Here is a 22,408-nt window from a genome sequence, read left to right as displayed (position 1 = left end):
TAAATGTGTAAAACATATACATCCGCGTATAAAACATATACATAAATGTGTAAAACATATACATTCGCGTATAAAACATATACATAAATGTGTAAAACATATACATTCACGTATAATACATATACATACACGTATAAAACATATACATAAATGTGTAAAACATGTACATACATGCATTCTTTTAGTAGGATGCGGAGTCAAATACTAACGCTATTGAATCGTTTAATATAATTAGATGTTTATTCAATAAAAATATACAGGTTATCGTGTTATAACCGGCATGAATAATCTACATGTTATCCGACGACATCATACGATTCCGTTTTACATCTATGGACTCGATCATTACTATTACCGCGATTATTACGAATGTCATTAAATTCATTTTGAATATTCGAAATAAATTGAGCGCCTTTATATAATAACACATATACGCATTTAGGGTTATGCACGGCGTGCTGCTGCCAAACTTCATCATTTTCCTCCCAATTTACCAGCAATAGACCGCAGTAGTAACATTGTACCAAATCCTTAGTTCCGGAATAAATGAATCCGCATTCAGCCAGTGAATATTTATCTTGATACGATCGAGGCGGGTGTGAATCGAATGTTTTCAACCTCGATAAAAAGCTTGTATACTGAGGATATTCCGGATCCGTTGTAACGGACAAAATCCAATGTAATATATTTCTATTCCGTTAACCCATATAATATGATGCGATTGTGCTCTTCGTCCCGCGGGCCCCTCTGCTGCTGCCCGAAGACGACACCAAGTTATAATGATGTGCACACACATACTGTCACTATTCCTAGTACCCGTGGTCCGGAGTGACCGGACACCAATATATTAATTAGTGTTACCAATTAAAATATTATATATATATATATATATTCTATTATATCGGCCAAGTATGATGACATAACCATTAGGTAACGTCGTCGATGTAAGTTATCATGTGCATGATAAAGCTAATGGCCGTATTATCTTGTCACTTGTATTGTTCCACTCCATTGAACAACATGTTGGAGTAGTCAAAATCCATCACCGAGGGGTCTCGGAGACGACTCTCCAGCCACTGGACATTTTTGGTGATATATTATATTATTATTATTATATACAAAATAAATACCTTGGCCGGTATTGAATATTAAATTAAATATTAAACTAGATATACAACTATCTTATATTTGTTATTATTGTTATATACGCGCCGGTAACCGATGCTCGGAGCCGTGCCCTAGTATGATGTGCTACTATATTTAAATTATTATTATTATTCTTTTTTGCGTGACCTTTACTTGAGGCGAAGTTTTTATGCCGTGTGGCTTTTCTTGGCCATAACGTACCATTCATATTTTTCTTTAATTATTATATAAATATTACGGAATAACCATCCCCAAAAACAATGTGTTAATAACTATTTTTTTATTTATTTTCCTTCCTTTTATCCACATACTATTATAAAATCCCGCATGCTCCGGTTTCCAAATCTCGGCTGCGGGTTGGCGACCTTACCATTTTCGTCAGGGTACGCTCCACAAACCGAACCTGGGTACAAGATTGTGTGAGACGTTACACCGTGTTCTCTTGTACCAAATGCACTAGTGATCGACAACCGATGGAGCATTTTAATAAATTCATTGTAATGCGTCGTATAAAAAATAATTGTATTTAAATCGTAGAAAGTGTGTTCTATCCGTTAACGTTTAAACGCGGATAATACGCTTCTAATCAGTGCGACGGACTACCAGCAACTGACGACTATATGGTGACAATTCGTAAGGAATGCTAGCCAAGCAAATTATTCATAATAAAAATAATAATGTAAATTAAAATATTCGAATAGTTATCCACAGTATACAACGTTATCTCCAGTTATCAGATACCGACCATCGTGCTGATGTTTACGAATACCCTTCACAACCCGCCCGTCAACCCGCGCACCAAATATTCGTATGTGTCGCAGCCGCATGTGTTGCAGCCGCATGTGTGCCACAGACGGTCAGTGCAGTTCAACGTCAACTGTTGTACATTCGTATTACTTCGCTCACTCTTTTAAATATTATATTAAATTTTTAAAAATGTTTAACTGTGTATCATGTGAAAAAGTGTACGTTCATAAGCGCGATCTGAATAGACACGCTAAAGCCCACGACGGATCGACGAATTCGTGCGGGATATGCTTCAAGACGTTCACCCGGCGGGACAAACTCAGTATCCACGTACAAAACTATCATAGTAAGTACACATTTTTTAAGTATATATTATACAAGTATAAAAACTAATTCGTCGCAATAAGAGTAGTTAAATCAGTTTTTTTCTGTGTAAAATTAGAATTTTACACATATGATGAGGAACGTCAATAATTTGCTCGTGGTTATTAATTAAATTGTTTTTTAAAATAGTGATCGCTAAAAACACTCCTGATTGCCTCTGATGCCGAAAGAGGGGGATACGCTCGAGTTCAAGGCGTGGTCTAAGACGGAACGTCTCCCGTTCGTAGTGTATGCCGACTTTGAAGCCTTATTACTGAAAACAGACCGGAGATACGGCGTTAATACTACGGCGATACACAAACACCATCCCATGAGTTACGGCTACCTCGTCGTCGCAGCGGAGGGGGTACCGTCAGATTTGTTCGAACAGTTCGACATACCGAGAGCTCCCGTCATTTTTCGCGGCTCGGCGACCGAGGACGATGTGGCAGCGCGTTTTGTCCACGCTGTCATCGATGTGGCCGATAAGATAGCCAGATTATATAAAGAAGTAAATGTACCGATTATTATGAGTGTTGAGGATTGCCGCGTGCACGATAGCAAGACGCTGTGCGACTTGTGCGGTTGCTCGTTTGGCGAACAAAACTGTAAAACTGCACATCACGATCACTTGTCGGGTCGTTTTCTAAAAACACTATGTAACACGTGCAATCTCAAATTAAAAACACCTAAATTCGTCCCGTGCTTCCTGCATAATCTTTCCAACTACGACGCACATTTTATCGTGACAAACTTGCCGGACGCTGGTAATAACAGAATATCGGTAATTGCGAACACCGAGGAGAAGTATATTTCATTTTCGAAATATATAAACAACTCGTTCTCCGTCAGGTTTGTGGATACGTGTCGGTTCATGGCGACGAGCTTGACAAACTTGGCGGAGAACCTCTCCTCCGCGAACCTCGATAAGTTCCGCGAAGTCTCGAAAGTGTTCAACCCTTCGGAGATGGCGTTGGCCACGAGGAAAGGCGTATATCCATATGAATATACAGATTCGTGGGATAAATTGGACGCTACGTCGCTACCGGATAAGTTTCAATTCTATAGCGCGTTGACGGAGACGCACGTGAGCGACGTGGATTACAATCACGCATTACGGGTTTGGAATCATTTCGGCTGTACGACGCTCGGCGCTTACAGCGATTTGTACTTGAAAATCGACGTGCTGATAAGCGCCGACGTGTTCGAGAATTTCAGGGATATATGTATGGCCACATATCACCTGGACCCTGCGCATTACTACACGTCGCCCGGATTCAGTTTCGATTGCATGCTGAAGTTTACGAAAGTTCAACTTTCACTTTTGACGGACTTTGAGAAAGTTCTTTTTATCGAGTCGGGCACTCGTGGTGGACTGGTTCAGGCTAGTAAGCGCCACGCGCGTGCCAACAATACTAAGACGCCCGGATACAATGCCTATGAACCCAGCACGTCCCTCATATACCTAGATGGTGATTATAAAATATAAGTTGTATAATATGCGTGAATCAATGTTTTTTCCTTATATATTTAGCAAACAATTTGTACGGGTACTCAATGTGCAAATATATGCCGATTAGCGATTTCGAATGGTACCCGGGGAATCCGGAAGTCGCGCTAGCCCAGCTAGAGTGGATGAGCGAGACGGACGATGTGGGTAGAATTTACGAAGTCGACATATCGTATCCGCAACACCTGCACGATGCTCACAACGATATGCCGTTCTTGCCCCACGCCAGCATACCGCACGGATCGAGCGTCCGAAAGTTGATGGTCACATTTTTGCGGAAAGAACGCTACGTGGTTCATTATATGAATTTAAAACAGGCCATGGCCCACGGTGTTTTAGTCGAAAAAGTGATTATTAAAATTATTATTATTATGTGTATACGGATCGTGTCTTACAACTTTTTCGTACATTTCAGACTCACAGAGTGTTGGAGTTCCGCCAATCTCCGTGGCTATCCCCGTACATAAATGTGAACACGGAATTACGGAAGCAGGCTGCTAACAAATTCGAAGAACAATTCTTTAAGGATCTAAATAATTCGGTGTTCGGTACGTTTTTTTATAAATTTATTTCACAATTTACGAATTTTTTATAAATTATATCAACTCGATTTTTATTACATGTATATAGGTAAGACGATTGAAAACATGCGGAAAAGATTTAATTTGGAACTCGTATCGTGTCCCGTCAGAATGCGAAAGCTCATAAACCGTCCGACGTTCAAGTATTGCACTACTTATGGTGAGAATCTCTCGGTGGTTATCCAGCATAACAGTGAAGTGGATTTCTGTAAGCCCATCTATATAGGATTTTCCGTACTAGAACTCAGTAAAGTTTTAATGTACGGATTTCATTATGATGTCATGAAGCGACATTACGGCGATAAGATTGATTTGCTGTACACCAATACTGGTGTGTATACAATATGAAGTCTTGAATAACAATATATATATTATATTATATTATATTATTATTATTATTATTATTGTATATTTCAGATTCACTATTCTATCGTGTGGTGACGAATGATTTTTACGACGACTTGATAGACAATCCAAATCTTATGCGGTTTATGGATACCTCGAATTTACCGAACGACCACAAGTGCTATTCGACTGCTAGGAAACGGATTCCAGGCCTGTTCAAGAACGAGACCAATGGCCGTACCGTTTACTAGTACATAGAGCTGCGTGCTAAATCATACGCCTACGACGTGGAACAGGAAGTCTGCATTCGCGCGAAAGGTGTTATGAGGCACGTGACAATAAACATAAGCGATGCTTGTTTGCCGACGATGTCGACGATGTAGAATCGTACGAGTGCGACGATGAATTCGACGGTAACGTGGAGAAAATGATCGCAGCCGATTCCGCACTGAAAGCTGTCACCCAAATACATCGAATTGCCTCAACGCCTGCTGCGTCTCCGTCGACGGCGGTCACACCATCCCCGGCACATTGTTATAGCCACATGCCTTTTACTCCGTATAGAGAAAATGTTTCTATACGATCGTTTAAGCATGAAGTGCGCACTATTAAAACTATGAAGCTCGTCTTAAACAGAGCAGACGATAAGCGGTATGTGTTGCCGGATAATATCACGACTCTGGCGCACGGTCACTATCTCGCGAAATACTGATTTATTGTTGTTAATATTTCTATTGTTAAATTATCACACATTTATTACATATTAACCTGATAAAATATCTGTATATTATATTATATAATTGTGAAATAACCGCGCATGTGTATTTAAATGTATAAAAATTCGTTGTATTGTAAGATGTTAAAATATATTAACACCGTTTATTTAAATTATTATTATTATTTCCATTTCAGTATTCTTATGAATCATATAGTTATAATGTCGATCGTGGTGTTTCGACGTAATATGTATATTGTATAGTATAGAGTAAAATATATATATAATATATACATAACCCCTTAAAAAGTAATATTATAGTTATGCTTTACCCCTAGTATTTCAACTCATACTATATCGAGTTAAATATATTTATAAACTATACAATACCCCTTATACGCACAGCTGCGTTCCTATACTCACTGCGACTAAATATATGTACACGTGATGGGGCGAAGTTAATCATTACTCCTTATCGTCCTTATCACCACACGCACACTCGTACACACACTTGCCCGACAAATCTCACGATTTCGGTAATATTATTTGTTCGCGCCAAACAATTAGCGCAACCAAGTGTCCATGCCCGACGACGACCAGTCTCCTTATCTTCTTCCTTTTAATCGTTTCCCTTCTCTTTCATCCACTCCCCATATATAGTTACTTGTTGAATTATTATAATTGTCTTGTTCATTTATTATCGTTGTCGTATATTATGTTATCTATGTAAATTATTGGTCAGATTGCTGTCCATTATCATTTTTTGTGTTTATATCATTATTTATTCTTATCATTGTTTTTATTATTATGCGGCCAACGCCCTAATTATTATTATTATTATTATTGTTTATTGTTTTTCTCTCTCACAGTTTGCTGAGCTTTTTTTTGTATTGTAAGTCGCATTGAGCGCAACCAACACAGCAATTATTGCTTCTACATTGTTGTACTTATTATTTATATTCGTTGTCAATGCGACACGAATTTCATTATACTTGTCTCGCCATCCAGGCATAAAATTATTGGAGTTTTTATTTGTTGCGAGCTTCCTCATCAACCGATTTGTCGTGTGTGAATGTCATTACATCGACTCCTACTGAAGGTTAGTACATTATACATCGCATACTCATCGGTTACGATCTCTTCGTCTGCTCATCGTGCTGTTCATCTCCTGCGTAAGACCGCCAGCACTCGCCGTGGTGTGTGGGAGGCCGCCCAGGTCGTCCAGATCAGCAACCTCGTCGTCAGCATCTCAAGACCTCAGTATTTTAAGTTTTGTCCCTAATTGTGTAAGCTCGGTGATCATTGCACCATATCGATCCGACCACCGAGCCCCCTCCCCATAATCAACTTGTACTTGTCCTAAATTCCCTCCCGTTCTCTCCCGTTCGTTCGGTCAGTGGACATTAGGTTGCCGACTTGCCAATATTCAGGCGAAGGCATAGGGTTGCCTATCTATTGCCATTTACGGCGTTTAAAGGTTATGGCCAATGCCCCCAATTTGTATAATATTCTCGATAATATGTCGAGTGGTCCTTCGGGTAGTCCCGAGTGAGGGCTCCTACATTATTATTATTTTAAAAATCCCCACTCAGTCGCTGTGTGATAAGACGTGGATGGGGATTTATATGTCAACATACCTACAGGAACATGGATGGTCATTTCTTCATCAGTCAGTCTTTAGAGTCAAGTATTTTCGAACGTGTGATAATAATATATTAATATGTCAGAGTGCTCATTTTTCGACCATATCCCTAAGAAACGATGCGTGGTAAGTTTTTCAACTATTATTATTATTTTTTTTTTTATCATCATTTTGTACCACACCTCATACTACTACTTAAATTAAACTTTATTTTATTTTAAGTCGCCACCATTATTCCTCGAGTCTTATGATCCGCGTGACTTCATGCTTACTGTAGCTGCAGAACACAGTGAACCCAGCGTCGATTATTCGCTCGGGTTTCACGCCGGACAACAATTTCCGTGGAAATCACCCGATTCAAGTCCGCCATTGCAACAGTCTACGCAGGAGATGTCGAGCTGGAATTCACCGTCCATCCTAAAATTATTATCTGCACAATTCCCCAACGATAGAGAAATATTAAGTGAGTCTTAATATTATAGATAAAATTATTATATATTTTTTTTTTTTTAAATTACGTATCATATTTTCAGATGACGCGCAATCATTTCATTTGAGTGACTTTGAGTGGGAAGATATTCCCCGTAAAGAAAATACCCCACATTAGAAAAAGAAAATAATATCTGAATTTAACACTAAAATGTAATATATTTAATTTTATGTAAATAAAATATTATTTTATAGAATACCGATGTTAATATATTTTTTAAAACCAACTCATTGCTTGGACAAAATAATTATATAACTTGTTAAATGTATATTATTATATTATATGTCCCTTAAAACTATAGGATCTAGATAAAATGAAAATAAAAACATATTTTTTTTTTTTAACCATCTCATCTTTGCTAGAATAATTATTCAACACGCTAAATATATATAATTATATTATACAACTCCTAAATGCGTATAAATACATGTTAAGATATACATATTAAGAAATATCGAAACCTTATAACTAAACCTTTTATACTATTACGAATAAATTATTATCATTATATAGGGTTGAGATAAAATATAAATAAGAATAAACTTACAATTTTTTTTTTTTTATTAAAAATAATAAAACAATTAAATAATAGTAATAGAAAATTATCGATAACCGTTCATAGAGGATTTCGATTATAGATTTCATTCAAAATCTACGATAAAGCTCCTTCTATTCAATCCCTTATAAATGAGACTAACAGGAGGTACAACGCCTAAATTATATGTTTCAATATCCACATCGTTCATCCGGATCGCCTTGGGTAGAAATATATTTATTGAACCGGCGCCATCGTGGTCCGATAATATGCAGGACACTGCAGTACCAAATTTCGTCTCGACATTTCTGTGTTATGGGGTAACGAACGTCTTTGCGTAGTTCCCCGACAGAAAGGTTGACGGAGTTCAATTGAGCCTTTAGCGATTGTAAAAATGCCATAATCGTACTGAGAACAGAAACAGTAAATGTTAGATAAAAATAAATTTGGTAAACGCGTGTGTATGCGCATGTCGTTATGCATGAATAGATATTTTTATTATTTTTTAAAAAATATTTAATTATTTTATTCGACTTAAAATTAACGCACTTTAAGTTCACGGTATTTATCTGATGAATGTACGGAACCGAAGTCACTTGTATTTTTAGTAGATCGTATAGTTGCGGATATTGACGTTGTTGAATGTGGTGAGAGAATGAATTCAGAACTGAAAAATATAACTCCTGTTAGTTTCATATAATATATACAAACGAATGATATTTTAAAAATTATAGACATTACACTCGATTGCATATAATAATAATATTATTTTTTATTAAACAAAACTCATTTTATTTGAACGGAGATGTTGTAAAATCTAGACTGTAGTGTAGATGGACGATAATATGAAGAGATGACTGCTTCGAATAGTTGAGAAAATACGACTGATTTAATATTCACTGACCGATGCCCGCTCGTCTAAAATTATTATCAGCAGACATCCCCACCATAATCTATCGACGTGTACAATATCGAGCGGATACATCGATTGATAAACGCATATGCGCATATTACGGACGAAAAGGGCCATCCGCTTAGCGGATCCTGCGCGTTGTAATCGGAATATGTCGCTACGATCACAAGCGAATGACGGGTTGACCTTCGCCGCCAGATGATGGTATTTTACACACCGCCTGTAGGGTTGTCCAGATGTGGCTAATGAATACGCTTATTTGTGTGAAAAACTCGACATTCGTGGGCATTATATTATGTATGTATCTATTTGCAGGAGACTATATAATAATATCGTGTATACAGAAATGAAATTATATTATTCTACAAATTATTTTTAAAAATCGTGTTATGGAATGTGAGGTCGTTTGTGTAACGCTGACCAACCGTCAATCCCAGATGTGGAGTAGATACATGTTATACACACGCACACAGATATATGCGTAATAAAACTCTTTACACAATTATATAATATAATATACATATATTTCAGAAATATTATATACAAAAATTAAATAATATAACACATTATTTTTACATATTATTTTTAAACCATTTAAGCAATGCGAAAACTCGATTATATGTACATTGCGTGCTACCTAAATTCATATGGTATAAATAGCACGGTTGTATATTTTTTCCCGGCCCCGCATGTAGCTGGTCGAGACGCGGACAGCCCAAATCTGTGCCCATCTCGATGATTTTGACATTGGGAATGAAGTCTTGAATGATCTGCCGTTTTTCTTCGCCTTTCACGTAAATGCAATCGAAATGTAGTGATGTTAAAATCTTTCCTATTTCCGAATATTGGACGTCCCCGCAAACCGGTGACAGTGATGGTAATTGCGATACAACTACATGTTGACAGCATTGAATTTTGGCGTATTTTCGCGTGTTCTAATATGTTTAAAAATCAATGTTGGCTAGCCCACCCGTCCAAGTCTACTATAGACTTTTCTTTTATCATGTACTTTGAGTGGGGACCAAGTATGCACTGGATATCCAGAATAGCCAAAGTCATAATTCTTGCTATTGCAAGAGCTATATTATAATATATATATAAATATATATGATATCCATCGATTCTATCCTCGAGTATAACTATCCTGGTGTATGCGTGCGTCAAGTCAGTTTTCAAATCTTTAATATTTTTATTTATACTGTCTATGGATTCTATAAAAGATTTAATTTTATTTTCGTTTTGAGAAAAATATTTATCGATATACGGTACGAGTGCCGAGATTTTTTCCACGTTTGTGTCAATTATATAAGTATGTATAGCTAGCTCTTTTGTAAAATTTCCGCCGAGTACCGTTATTTTACCATCGATTATCTCGATTAAATCGACGTGTAAGGCGAGCTCTTTTTCGTATTTTTCCTCTATATCCGCGATTATTTTATTCAACCGACTGGTCGGTGAACCTCCAAACGCGTCCATCGTACCGCGGTAACTGTGCTTATATTTTTAAATCCACCTTATTTATCCAACTATTATGTTCGTCCGAAAAGCCTAACCATCGAACGAAAACACGATGACCCTTTGTGCGAATTACTTTTTCCACCAGATAATCGTCGGGGTACATTGTCCTGCTTATTTCTTCAGCGTAAAAACCGCCGGCGATCGGGCTCCCCATATAATCTTCAAGGATAAATGTTGCCGGCGTAGACTTATTCACTTTAATAATAGTAAATATTTCCGTAGACCAATTGGGTAAATATCCTTTGGTGAAACACCCTTGTACACGCTAATGCGGACTTTGTCACCAACGCTAAATTTTTCCCCGTTTTTTCAACATCGTATTTTAGTGTTACCCGTGACGGGTGAGCGTCGGTCTCCATCGTCGTCATACCGATCGTTCTATGCATTGAATTATTATAACCGTCTACTAAAGCGGGTAAAATCGTGATCCAAACGTGCGAACCTCTGCTAGTGAATTCTTTAAACATACGAGCTTTAATCGTGCGATTGACCCTTTCTATTATCGATGCTTTATGCACGCTATAGTACATACATTTTTATATTGTGCTTTTTTACTAGAGCTTCAACATTTTTATTGTAAAATTCGCGGCCCTGATCAACGTGTAATAGATTAGGTCTGCTCTGTGCGAAAATTTTACCAGCTGCTGCAGTGACTTCCTCACCCTTTTTGGTCTTCAAGGGCGCGTAAAATAAACGTTTAGTAAAACAATCAATAATAAACAGTATATAGTTATACGATTTATTCACGGCAGAATATTGTTGCATGTCGACGAGGTCTGCTTGGAATAAATCGTTTTTACCGTAAACAATGACTCAACGTCGCGGATTAGGCCGACGCGTGAAGTTCCGCCGCAATCGCACGCTTAGACATTGGGTATTTTTTTCAATAATTTAGCCTCGACTAATTCTTCACAAATCGATATTATCTCGTTACGAACTGCCATGTTGCCCGCAGCGAGAGACGAATACAATAGACGCAGTCTATCGATCAACTCGTTAGGATCGTTCCAATAAGTGATATTGGTGTTTTTGTAATCGTATATTAATACTCGCACCCGTTAAAATATTATTTTTTCTCGAAAACAAATTTGATATTATTCCAAATTTAGGTCCTTTAGATTTACGAATACGTTCACCGTTCAACGTCCTGTGCGCCGATGTCTGAATTAAGATCAGTTTATACGCATTTAAATCCGCCTGTGTATTGTTGCGTGCCAGTATCAGATTTGAATCCAAATGGTTAATTTGAATGAAAGTTAAACTTAATAACGAAATATGTCTTTATTGCATATAAATAAAATACATGTAACAAATAAAATAAGTGGCTGAGTGACGTGAAAGTGCTCAGTTGTTGATAGCTTTGGTACATCTGTCGTTGCTGGTCTTCGGGCTCCCTTATATATTGTGGTGCGTCTCTTGTTTACGTCGTGGGTCGCCTTCTGGGCAAAACCAGGTTGTCCTGTTGTTGTTGTTGCAAATTCGAACACGAATTTGAAAATGTGCAATAACATCTCAAATGTATCATTAGTGTACTATAATTATTGGTGCGCTTACTATTCCGACACAATGTGGTCATAGTAGCAACCGCATTGCCCTCGACACGAGGCATGGTTATGCTAACTTAGCCTTGATATCTTGTAGATATCTTACAGATATCTCATAGACCATAACAGTATATTTCCCTGACTCGGGGGAATTAAGGAATAACAAATCGATAAGTCCCGCCGTCACCGGGTATGTACGTGTATCGCCTTCTATGAGTATCACGTTATCGAAAAATTGTATTTCTTTTCCGCCCAATTCGAACGCGTCGTTAAATAATTTTCTTGGACCGTATATTCGGTCCAACACTGGTTTTGTCCAAGGACCGAAACGTGCATTCAAATCTACATACGCTGTAGGCGAAGTCTGTTGGAGCGGGGAACGATTCACAATAGAATCCGCATCTGGCAATGGCGACGCCGCCCTCTAGGGTAACGATGCGGGTGGAGGCGATGTGGCCTGGAAAGGTTTCCTTTTGTTATTCGAACGTATCTCGTTCAGAGGCTCGATAATGGAGCCAAATGTGTTATTTATTAACGCATCCGTTTCAAACCTGCCCGTTTTTAACGTTATATTTTTTTTTATATTCGCCCTCGCTTGAATTATATCCGTCAATATCGTAGGCGATGATGCTGTCGAGTTGTTCTCTTTATCCATAATCCCGAGTCAATGTAGCAAATTTAAGCTCGCCGTCTTTTTATATAATGACGTACTTGACGAAGCCGTGCCTATAACGACCGTCATCACGCGCGTTTTCACTACTGATAACGACGAATTCAAATCGCCCGCCCCGCCAGCACGCCAAGCAAAAATCTTTAAACTCTGAGTACTTGATATCGCCAGAGCAATGCTCGTCGTAGACGTGTTTTAAATTTCGTCTTGTTTGAAAAGCACTATAAAATTAGCGTTGTCGCGGATCAATTGTTTCGGGACGCGTAAATACGATTGTGCAAAGTAACACACATCTATAAGATGATGTCTTGAGTGGGTAAAATATGAGCGAACAATGTTATGATTATTAGTTATGACGTCGTCAAAAAGAAAAACCGAGTTAGGTAGAGCTTTTTCCGGCTGAATAACAGTTTCGTTCTCGCTGAATTTATATAATTTAATGCCTGGAACACCGCTCAAAATTTTATCGAGCATTACATATTTAGCTTGATCTAGCGTTTTTGAATAAATATACACATTTTCAAATTTAATCCCGTTCTCGTGAACCGAAAGCGTGAAAATAAGATTTATTTTACCACATCCGGACGGGCCTACGATCAGCGCGCGTATTGTGTTCGGAAACAGCGGTCCATGTCTCGGGGCGCGCGGTGACGCTCCGTTATTACATAACGATAGTGGATCGATATTGTCGACTCTGAGCTTTATCACTTGGTCGACAAACCGCATTGTATAAATACGCGTGACGTTCGAGCGACGTGCTCATATAATGTTATCGCGTTCGAAGTACAAGTCCAATAGCGGTGCAGGTCTACTGAACACCGTAATAAATAGTCTACCGTTTGAATTACATCTGCCCGGTTATCAGTACTGCGGGCCGGGGACTAATTAAAAAAAAAGACTCACTCTCGGGTTGCCGGGAATAACGGTTTGGATTCGGCGTGCAGGAACACGATATAGCTTACGATAAAAGTAATTCTCTGACCGATCGCAGTGCGGCCGACAGTGTATTGGAAGAACGTGCTTGGAGCAGAGCGGGAGCAAAAGACGCAGATTTTAAAGAAAAAGCCGCCGCGTGGTTTGTAACTACGGGTATGAAGGCTAAACGAAAAATCGGTAGTGGCTGTGGGTTCTCTAGTACCTATAGTCGGGGCGTGTAAAAAAGCGTTTAGATATTTTTTGCCATGGTTTGTTCGATATACGGAAGCATTAAATTTTCCAATCGTCCTTGAGTCATTGTCGTCCGTAACTTAGTTTTAATATGTGTTAGCTTCGAAAAAGCTCTTTCACACGAAGCACTTGTGACTGGTATGACGGAGAAACCTTTTAATACTTTTCTATGCTGAAAAAAAATGGTCTCAACACCATTTTCTCGTAACCATTTAAACCAAAATGCACAGTCTTTATTAGTAAGAATATCATCTTTGTTTCGTGCTTTCAAAAGATGTATTTCACTTACAAATTCATCTTTTGATAAATCAAAATGATTTGTCAATAAATTAATGTCATCTTTGTTCAATTCAAATTTCAACATTTTCCCCACTCCAGTAATGATTGAAGTGCTTTCTTGGTTGAAACGTTCGTCAATTCCTTGTACTAACGAATCAATCAATGGATACATTGTAGTAACTCGGATTTCCTCTTTTTTGGTCTCAAATACAAACTGATTTTTCCAATTTTCATCTCTACGTGCAGGCAGTTTTCTGGGTCTAACTGATGGTATGTTTACACCATGTTCTTCACAAATGTGCTGACATTGATCATAAATATCATCATAAAACAAACTATCGGAACGCATATTTTCTATTTCCAAACGAAGACACTTAATCTCCTCCAAAGCTGTCAAAATACTTAATCCGGGATCTTGAAGTACTCTACTAACTTTTACAATCAACTGTAGAATAGGATGCATCAGTTCGAGACAGATAATAAAATTAAAATTTAAACATTGGGAAATAATACCCTTTCCTTTAGCTTTTATTTCTGGTTGCTTAGTAGAATAATTTATTTCATTAACTGTTTGAATTATTACCGAGAAGTTGTCTCGAATTGCTGTTACAGCCTCTGCTCTACACGCCCATCTAGTTATCGAAAGGGATTTTAAGGTCTTTAATTTTACACCAACACTTTTTTGAATTTTTTTAAAAACCGCGTGTCTAGATGGACTGCCTTCAATAAAATTGTATATTATTTGAACTGTTCCAAAAAAATCAAAAATCATACTATTCTCTTTACGGGAAATGCAAGAATCTACTAGTACAAGGTTTAAGCAATGAGCAAAACAGTGTACGTATAATATTTTAGAGTTTTTTTCTTTACATCGGGACTGAACTCCAGAAATATGACCTGCCATTGCGGCTGCGGCGTCGAAACAAACGGAAGAAACAGATAGCCAATCGAGTTTTAACTTATGGACTATTGTATTTAAAACATTAAAAATAGATTGTGCATCAGTAGTTTCTAGACGCTCCAGAGATGAATGCTTCGATAGGTTTATTTTCTACATCATCAAAATATCTTATTACGATTGCCATTTGCTCAATATGACCACAGTCACTGGTCTCATCAGCCATAACTGCAATCTGTTGACCATTTAACCTCTTGCATATTTCTTGAAACATCACATTATGAACTGACGCTATTAATTCATTTTGAATTTTACCGCTTAAATATTGTGCGTTCTTAGGCCCATGTTCTAAATTAATTTTTATAATAGGATCGTATCGTTAAGTAGATCTACGATTTCTAAAAATAGTCCTTTATTCACACTATCTTCATGCTCAAGATGTCCTCTGAATGAACTTCCGCTTTGGTAATACAATTATAACATCAATCAAACGTTTGATAATTTCTCGGTTTTCTAAACGTATTTTTTCACGAGTTGCTAATGTGATTTCTTTTTGTTTATCCAACTGAACATCAATGGGAATTCCTTTTTTCAAATGTTCCCACGACATTACACTATCAATATGATATTGTGACTTTTCGTGTAGTCTAAAAGCTTCAGTGGCACCTTTCCAATTAGTGAAACCTTTCTTTATAAACGATTGATCGATATGACCTTTTTTAATTATATTATTCGAAGAGAATGCTCGACAACAAAAACAAAATGCTGCGTTTATACTTTCACTGTATTCTAACCATTAAAAGTTTCGTACCATGATTTTTGAAAAGAACGAAATCGATCCCCGAATTTTACTCTTGGATAAAGAGATAAGTGGACTTGACAGGGCCCTTTGAGTAATTTTGAGTGTCTTTCTAAACGATCAGATGGTAATGGTAAGCTGGGTCATTATGTTCGATGAAAACTGTTTGCAATTTCAAATTTTCGGATTGTAAATTATCAGAGGGCAATGCAATTGCTGTGGTATTTTGAACTTCAACAGTTTTTAAATTGGAATTAACTGATTCCTTATTTGGACTTTTTCGGATAATATATCTAAAAACCAACCAATATACAGATTGTATAAATTATTACAAATTGTAATCTCCTATTAATAGCTTTATCAGTTATTTCTTATTTATAACCACTCCATATATCAATAGAAGCTGATAGATCAACATTTCTAAATTCTAAATATAATAATTTTGATAGGAACAAATAAAAACTGTATACCTAGGTATAAAAAGTGAAATATTTACGAAATATATTGTAAATCCTATTAATGAAATATTTAAAAATACGTGATATGTGAAAATATGTAAAATAAAAAAGACTCGTTTTATTCAGGGTGTAATGAAACGTGCTTATTTTAAATCAGAATTTAGAATTTGTATTCAATAAAATTATATATTTACCTATAAAAAAATGTATATATAAATATAAATAAATATTTTTTTTACATAAAAATCCGCACACTAGTTAGTAGTTATAACATTTTTGTCGAATACAAATATTAATTGTAGTTTAATTGTATAAATTATAAATTAGATACATATATTATATTATATATTTATATAATATTAATATTAATTATTAAGTCTGTTTAACTGGTTAACTTAACCTAACCATCTGTGTATAATAATGTTTATAGCTACAAACAGCAAGTGATATTTTTAAAGAATTTATTGGGTATTTAGGTACTTGGTTACATGGGTCCTATATTCTATAATATTTGCTTGCACACCCACTAATATACACCAAGTTGTAGCACTGCGGATTTTCATAAATGATTTCGAAGTACATTTAGTTTGAAAACTAATAACTAGATAATAAATACCTAGATCTTACATGTAGTAATGCTTTAGTATACAAATAATTAAATTTAACACTTAAAAAAAATATAAAATTGTTAATTTACTTGTCCATTTTGCTAACCAAGCATCTGTATCCTCAGTCCGTTCACCAGTAGGTATGGTCGTCAAATAGTAAAAAATATTAAACTATTAACTAATAATTATATAATATCTATATTTGAATTATTCGATAAACGATTGACGATTAGGAAATTTAAACACAATAATAATAAAAAAGATAAAACCCGCACAGAACGCATGAACAATGAAAATAATATGGCGAGACTCTCAAAATGACATTTTCTAAAAATAAATATCAATAATTTAAAAACTTTTGATAATGATTTGATTTCGATGGCTAGTTATAATACTACTAAATATTTTAAACATTTAAACTATTCTATTTATTACGTACAGTTAATTCTCAAATTTTTTCGTATTTATACCTAATTTTTTTTATTACATTTAAAATAATATATTCTTAGCAAATGTATACATTATTACGGAACCAATTAGCCTGGGCCATGGCCCAGTTGGCCCAGGCCGTAGTTCCGCCTATGACCTTATCGCCTATGCCTATTTACTTTTTACCTTTAATGTATTATAATATATTCAATAAATTGTTAGTATTCGAGTTGTATCATAGTTAAATGTACATGTAAAATATGAAGTATTATGAAAAATAAATTTAAATAAACTCTGATTATTATTTTTAGTCACAGAATATTATAATTATATACTTGGCACAAAATTACAAAATAAAATGTCCTAAACAATTTAAATTATGTATGGAAAATAACATCTATTATACATGCTAAAGTCATCTAAATACTCAACACTGGAAGATAGGCTTTGCTGTATAACTGATATTATATAAGTTATTAAAATATGTTATGATCCTAGGCGAATACATAATAAATGTTGATAATCTTAAGACCGCACAATTAAAATTGTAGTTTGTATTTGGAGGATTGAATACAAACATACATAGTATAAGGTATTAAGGTCAGAAGTGTGGATAATAATATATAGTTCGATATTATTTAAATAAAAATAAAATCTAGGTTTCTGCTTATGTTAAAAATAACAATTATTATAAGGTTAGCACCCTCACACTTTTTATCCAGGCTTGGGACTGGCAACTCATACATAATATTATGTAAGTGAATAGTTGGCGGTTTATACGTTCCTTTTTGAATCCAATAACAGTCAGATTGTAATATTGTATACTTGCAGGTTAAGTTTACAATTTATTTTTAGTTGTGTTATGTTTTGTTTTTTTCCAATTGGAAAATATTTTTACATTCTTTTTAGAATGATAACATATACATCTTTGCTGTTGTTTGGCCATCTTTTTTCTACAACTATTGTGTCATTGGCGTAAACTCAATTGGAAGTTCCTTGTCTCAGGTATGCAATGTAATGGCCAGAACTCGTGTTATCTCCCATATGTAATATTGCAGCTTGAGTTTTGTATTGTGCTCCAGCAATTTCCAAAATAGAGGTGGGTACGCCACTAAGTTTTAGATCTGTTATCTTGTTGGGAACAAATTGACCATTTACAAATGTTGGAATAAATAGCTTTAGTTGAATTACTATATACTCATTTGCCACTATTATCTGATGTTTATCTTCAGAACTTCCGATGTTATTACAATTATTGCATTTGTAATCATCTAATGTATTCCAAACATTTTGATTTGTTGAAAATAATGTTTGCAAAGTTTGTGATCTGTGCTGTGGAATCTCAAAATGTAGAATCAAACTTGTAGGTGCATTGTTGGCCGTTGTATGTTTACAAGTATTGCAACGAATGGTATACAATTCTTGAAATCCAAATAAAGATTCAAATGTAGGTCTACTACGGTCCATAAGTGCTTCTAAAAATTCTATACAATCTTGTTGCTGTTGCAGAGTATATAATATTGTCTCGTTGTCCAAATATTCTCTGATTGTTCGAGTATCACATGATCCACTGTTACTTGTATATTCGTGTAGGCTATGTTGAAGTGTTGGTCCGAGTTAATTATTGCGAATTTCATTTACAAGAGATTGACAATTAAAAAAAACCTGTATGACAGAATTAGCATAACATGATACACCATCAGTGTTAGTAAAGCCACAAAATGTACTACTTGATGTTATGTCAACTTTATTCTTAATACTTGATATTTTTATTGTTTTTGGATTTTTTGACACAGTTGCATTATCACTTATTGTTTCTAATAATGAATCTGGCCTTATGTTGCAATTTTCTGGAACTTTGAGAGTATTACTATTGACCTGAATAAATTGAATATCATTAATTATGATATTATAATCAACTATTTTGGTTGATTTAGTTTTAGTTTCTAGAACCAAAATAGTGTCACTATCAACCTGTATGAACTCAATATCGTCCAAGTTATTATTATTCAGGACCTTAGTTGATTTAATCGATTTTTTAGATTTTTCCACAGGAAATCCATCGATTACAGGAACGTTTGGTTTAATAAAATTGTTTTTGACTTCTTCTTGTACAATTTGGTCATCAACAGTCTCAGAATATTTTTCTATTTCCTTGAAAGTATCTATGTTCATAACCAAAATAGGTCTGTGATCACTTATGAGGGACTCGTACACCAAAGCCGCAATGTCAACATTTGTAATGACATTGTCAATGGTTGTTCCGTGATCTGTAATAATACCGTCAACCAATATTTTGTAATTGAAATGTTTTAATATTTGAACTAGTTGTTTTGGCGGTTTGTTGAAGTTTATATTGAAATCACCAATAAAGATAACATTGTTTTTGGTGGAAGCTACCGTTTCAATGAAATCACAAAGCTTCTGTACAGGAAAATTTGGCGATGAATATATCCCAATATAGGTAATATTTTCAATGATAACTTCAATGGCTTCTAAGTGTGTGTTTTTCTTTTGATCTTGAAGCAATGTTGTGCTGCAGGTTATTTCTTTATGATTAATGGATTCTCCAATAAAACAAATTGAACCACTTTTACCATTTGCATGTATACTGTCTATTCTACAGCATTCAGTATGGTTCTTAATGGTATATGTGTCAGTTGATTTTGAACCAGTTTGTTGGAAGAACATTATTTTAGATTGTAAAAGAGCGATATCCGCATTAATATGAGCTTCATATTTTTTTAAAGACCTTATATTGTGTGACATGCAGGAGAGTGGCATGTTGTGTGTCACAATTCTAGAAAAGCGCGGAAAAAGAGCACAACTTGGTGTCCTGAGTCTGCACATTTCAGAAAGTACTTATTAAAATATATCATACACCTACTAATAATACTACACCTATAAAGTAGGTTTTTTCACTCAAAAACACATGATATGACTATTATAGTAGGTATATACGTTTTTACTAATATCTCAATTTCAAAAAAAAAAATATGACTCGTGACGTTTCTAAAAACATCGATTCACAAATTTTTTTACTGAGCATAATATTCAGTTTAGCATTTGAAAATTATTGAAGCATAAACTTATAATAATTTGTTTAAATCTATAGTTATAAATAATTATAAAAAAACATAATATGGAGACCAAATTATAATTATAATTTGATTTTTGTGTAGTATTAGCAAGCTTTAAATACCAACGCAAACTGATATTTACAATTAAGCAAGCTCCACTACTACCTATAGGCTATAATATTATTAAAACAGAAGAAGAGGCCCAAACAATATACAAATAATAATATTTTATAAATTTCATTCAAAATCAAAGTATGGATCTAAAACATGATATATCTTTCGGATCACCACCCGTAAACATACCACTGCACCTATGTAGTATGTACCAACCAACTAGGTAGATATTAAGATTATAAACTTAAGTAGTTAGTAGTTATTCACCAGAAAAACAATGTATTTATTAGATATATAAATGTGTATGAAAACAAGTCCCTTTCACATCGATTGCTAAAAACACACTAAATCAGAATTTACAGAATTTAAAATAAAATATATAATCGAATAGTTGTTGCCAATAACTATAGGTAGAAAGGAAGGTATAGAAAAAAATGTATTTTGATATTTTGTTGCGCGTGTCAGCAATTATTAAGATAACGATTACAATTTCAAAAATCCAAAAGAAATGTATTTTGATATTTCGTCGCGCGTGTCACCAATTAGTAATACGACGGCTGGAATTTCAAAAGGCCAAAACATAAGATATAACAATGAATAGTATCTATGACTTAGACCCACACCGTACAGCATCGGTAGAAAACTGGTAAAATTATACAGCGAGTACGGGTAATAAATTACGATAGGTAATGATAAATAATTAAAAAAAAAAAAAAATTGTCAATGATAGGTACCTGAGACATATATCAGTAGAGATAAACTTCCGATTTTGGCACACACGTTAAATTACGAAAATAATTGGACCATTCGAGTTTGACTCAACGCTCAAGCAAGACACTTTAACATTGACATTCAAATAGCAAAAGTAAGTACAATATTGACGTAACTTTATATTTATATTTTATTTTTTTACTGGATAAGTAATGTTAGTACACAAACAATTAGAATTTCTTTAAATGCATAATATAATTTGCGATGTTTTAAAAATGTTTCATAAGATTTGCTGTCGTAAGTAATTCTTGAACAAATTTACATCGGAGTGACGTTTTATGAACCAGTTCAGGATTAAAATTATATTATACATTATATTACCTAATATATTGAAGTTATAAAAGAAAAAATAGTAGAGTAGGATTTATTAAAAATAATATTTATAAATCATTATAATTTAAATTCCTAAATAAAATTGGAAAATACAAATGCTTTTAATAATTCCTGTAACTAAATGTGTTTGAAACCCATCATATACATATACCATAGTATACTTAAATCAGAGGTTCCCACCAACCTATGGTCCGCAAACCATACCTACCTACAAAATTTAAACAAATATTTTAATTTTATATTAATTATATTAATTTAATATCTTTATTAGTAAAGGAAATACAAGCCCAAAAATCACATTAACGTATTTTTATAATTTTAATTTACTTTTGATAAAAATAATAATACAATATACATTTTTCTTTAATAATAAAAATTTGTGTTAAATTGTTGATAAATGTAAAACTTTTACTTAAACTTGAACAATAACAAACATTATTATTATTATATATTATATTATATTATATATTATTATTATTTATTATTATAATATGTAAGCTATAAGAAATTTCACTATATTTTATTTATTCATAACCTAAATTCTAAAATGTGTAAAAAATTGATTCTTGGCTATGAGAATAAATAAAGTCTAAAATGTATAGTGGTCTGTGACGTATCGAAAGTTCTCAAAGTAGTTCACACTTTCACAGTGTCAAAAAAAAAAAACCACTGATTTAAATATCTTTCAAAATAGTATAGACATAGTAATTTGTATTTTATACTCAGTTCATTCATTTTACTGATTTTAATCTC

General features: G+C 34.6%; 2 protein-coding genes across 2 annotated transcripts; one reads left to right on the top strand and one right to left on the bottom strand.

Moving 5' to 3' along the window:
- Positions 1–2,437: 2,437 nt before the first annotated feature.
- Positions 2,438–5,022, top strand: LOC126553915 (uncharacterized). Its single transcript, XM_050209028.1, has 5 exons — positions 2,438–3,728; positions 3,791–4,113; positions 4,182–4,314; positions 4,397–4,678; positions 4,816–5,022. Exons 1-5 carry the CDS (start codon positions 2,438–2,440, stop codon positions 4,941–4,943), a joined length of 2,157 nt encoding a protein of 718 aa, XP_050064985.1. The 3' UTR covers positions 4,944–5,022.
- Positions 5,023–13,884: 8,862 nt separating this feature from the next.
- LOC126553914 (uncharacterized) lies at positions 13,885–14,628 on the bottom strand. Its single transcript, XM_050209027.1, has one exon. It carries the CDS (start codon positions 14,626–14,628, stop codon positions 13,885–13,887), a length of 744 nt encoding a protein of 247 aa, XP_050064984.1.
- Positions 14,629–22,408: the final 7,780 nt, after the last annotated feature.

This window comes from Aphis gossypii, unplaced genomic scaffold (genome assembly GCF_020184175.1).
Source record: "Aphis gossypii isolate Hap1 unplaced genomic scaffold, ASM2018417v2 Contig00369, whole genome shotgun sequence".
Taxonomy (NCBI): domain Eukaryota; kingdom Metazoa; phylum Arthropoda; class Insecta; order Hemiptera; family Aphididae; genus Aphis; species Aphis gossypii.
The sequence above is the reverse complement of the archived record's forward strand: the minus strand, read 5'-3'. Positions and strand labels throughout refer to the sequence as shown.

Bases quoted from the DNA above. Each gene is read 5' to 3' on its own strand.
- LOC126553915 (XM_050209028.1), top strand. From the start codon at position 2,438: ATGCCGAAAGAGGGGGATACGCTCGAGTTCAAGGCGTGGTCTAAGACG. The intron at 3,729-3,790 runs GTGATTATAAAA...TTATATATTTAG, and splicing joins GTCCCTCATATACCTAGATG to CAAACAATTTGTACGGGTAC. The intron at 4,315-4,396 runs GTACGTTTTTTT...ACATGTATATAG, and splicing joins TCTAAATAATTCGGTGTTCG to GTAAGACGATTGAAAACATG.
- LOC126553914 (XM_050209027.1), bottom strand. From the start codon at position 14,628: ATGCATCCTATTCTACAGTTGATTGTAAAAGTTAGTAGAGTACTTCAA.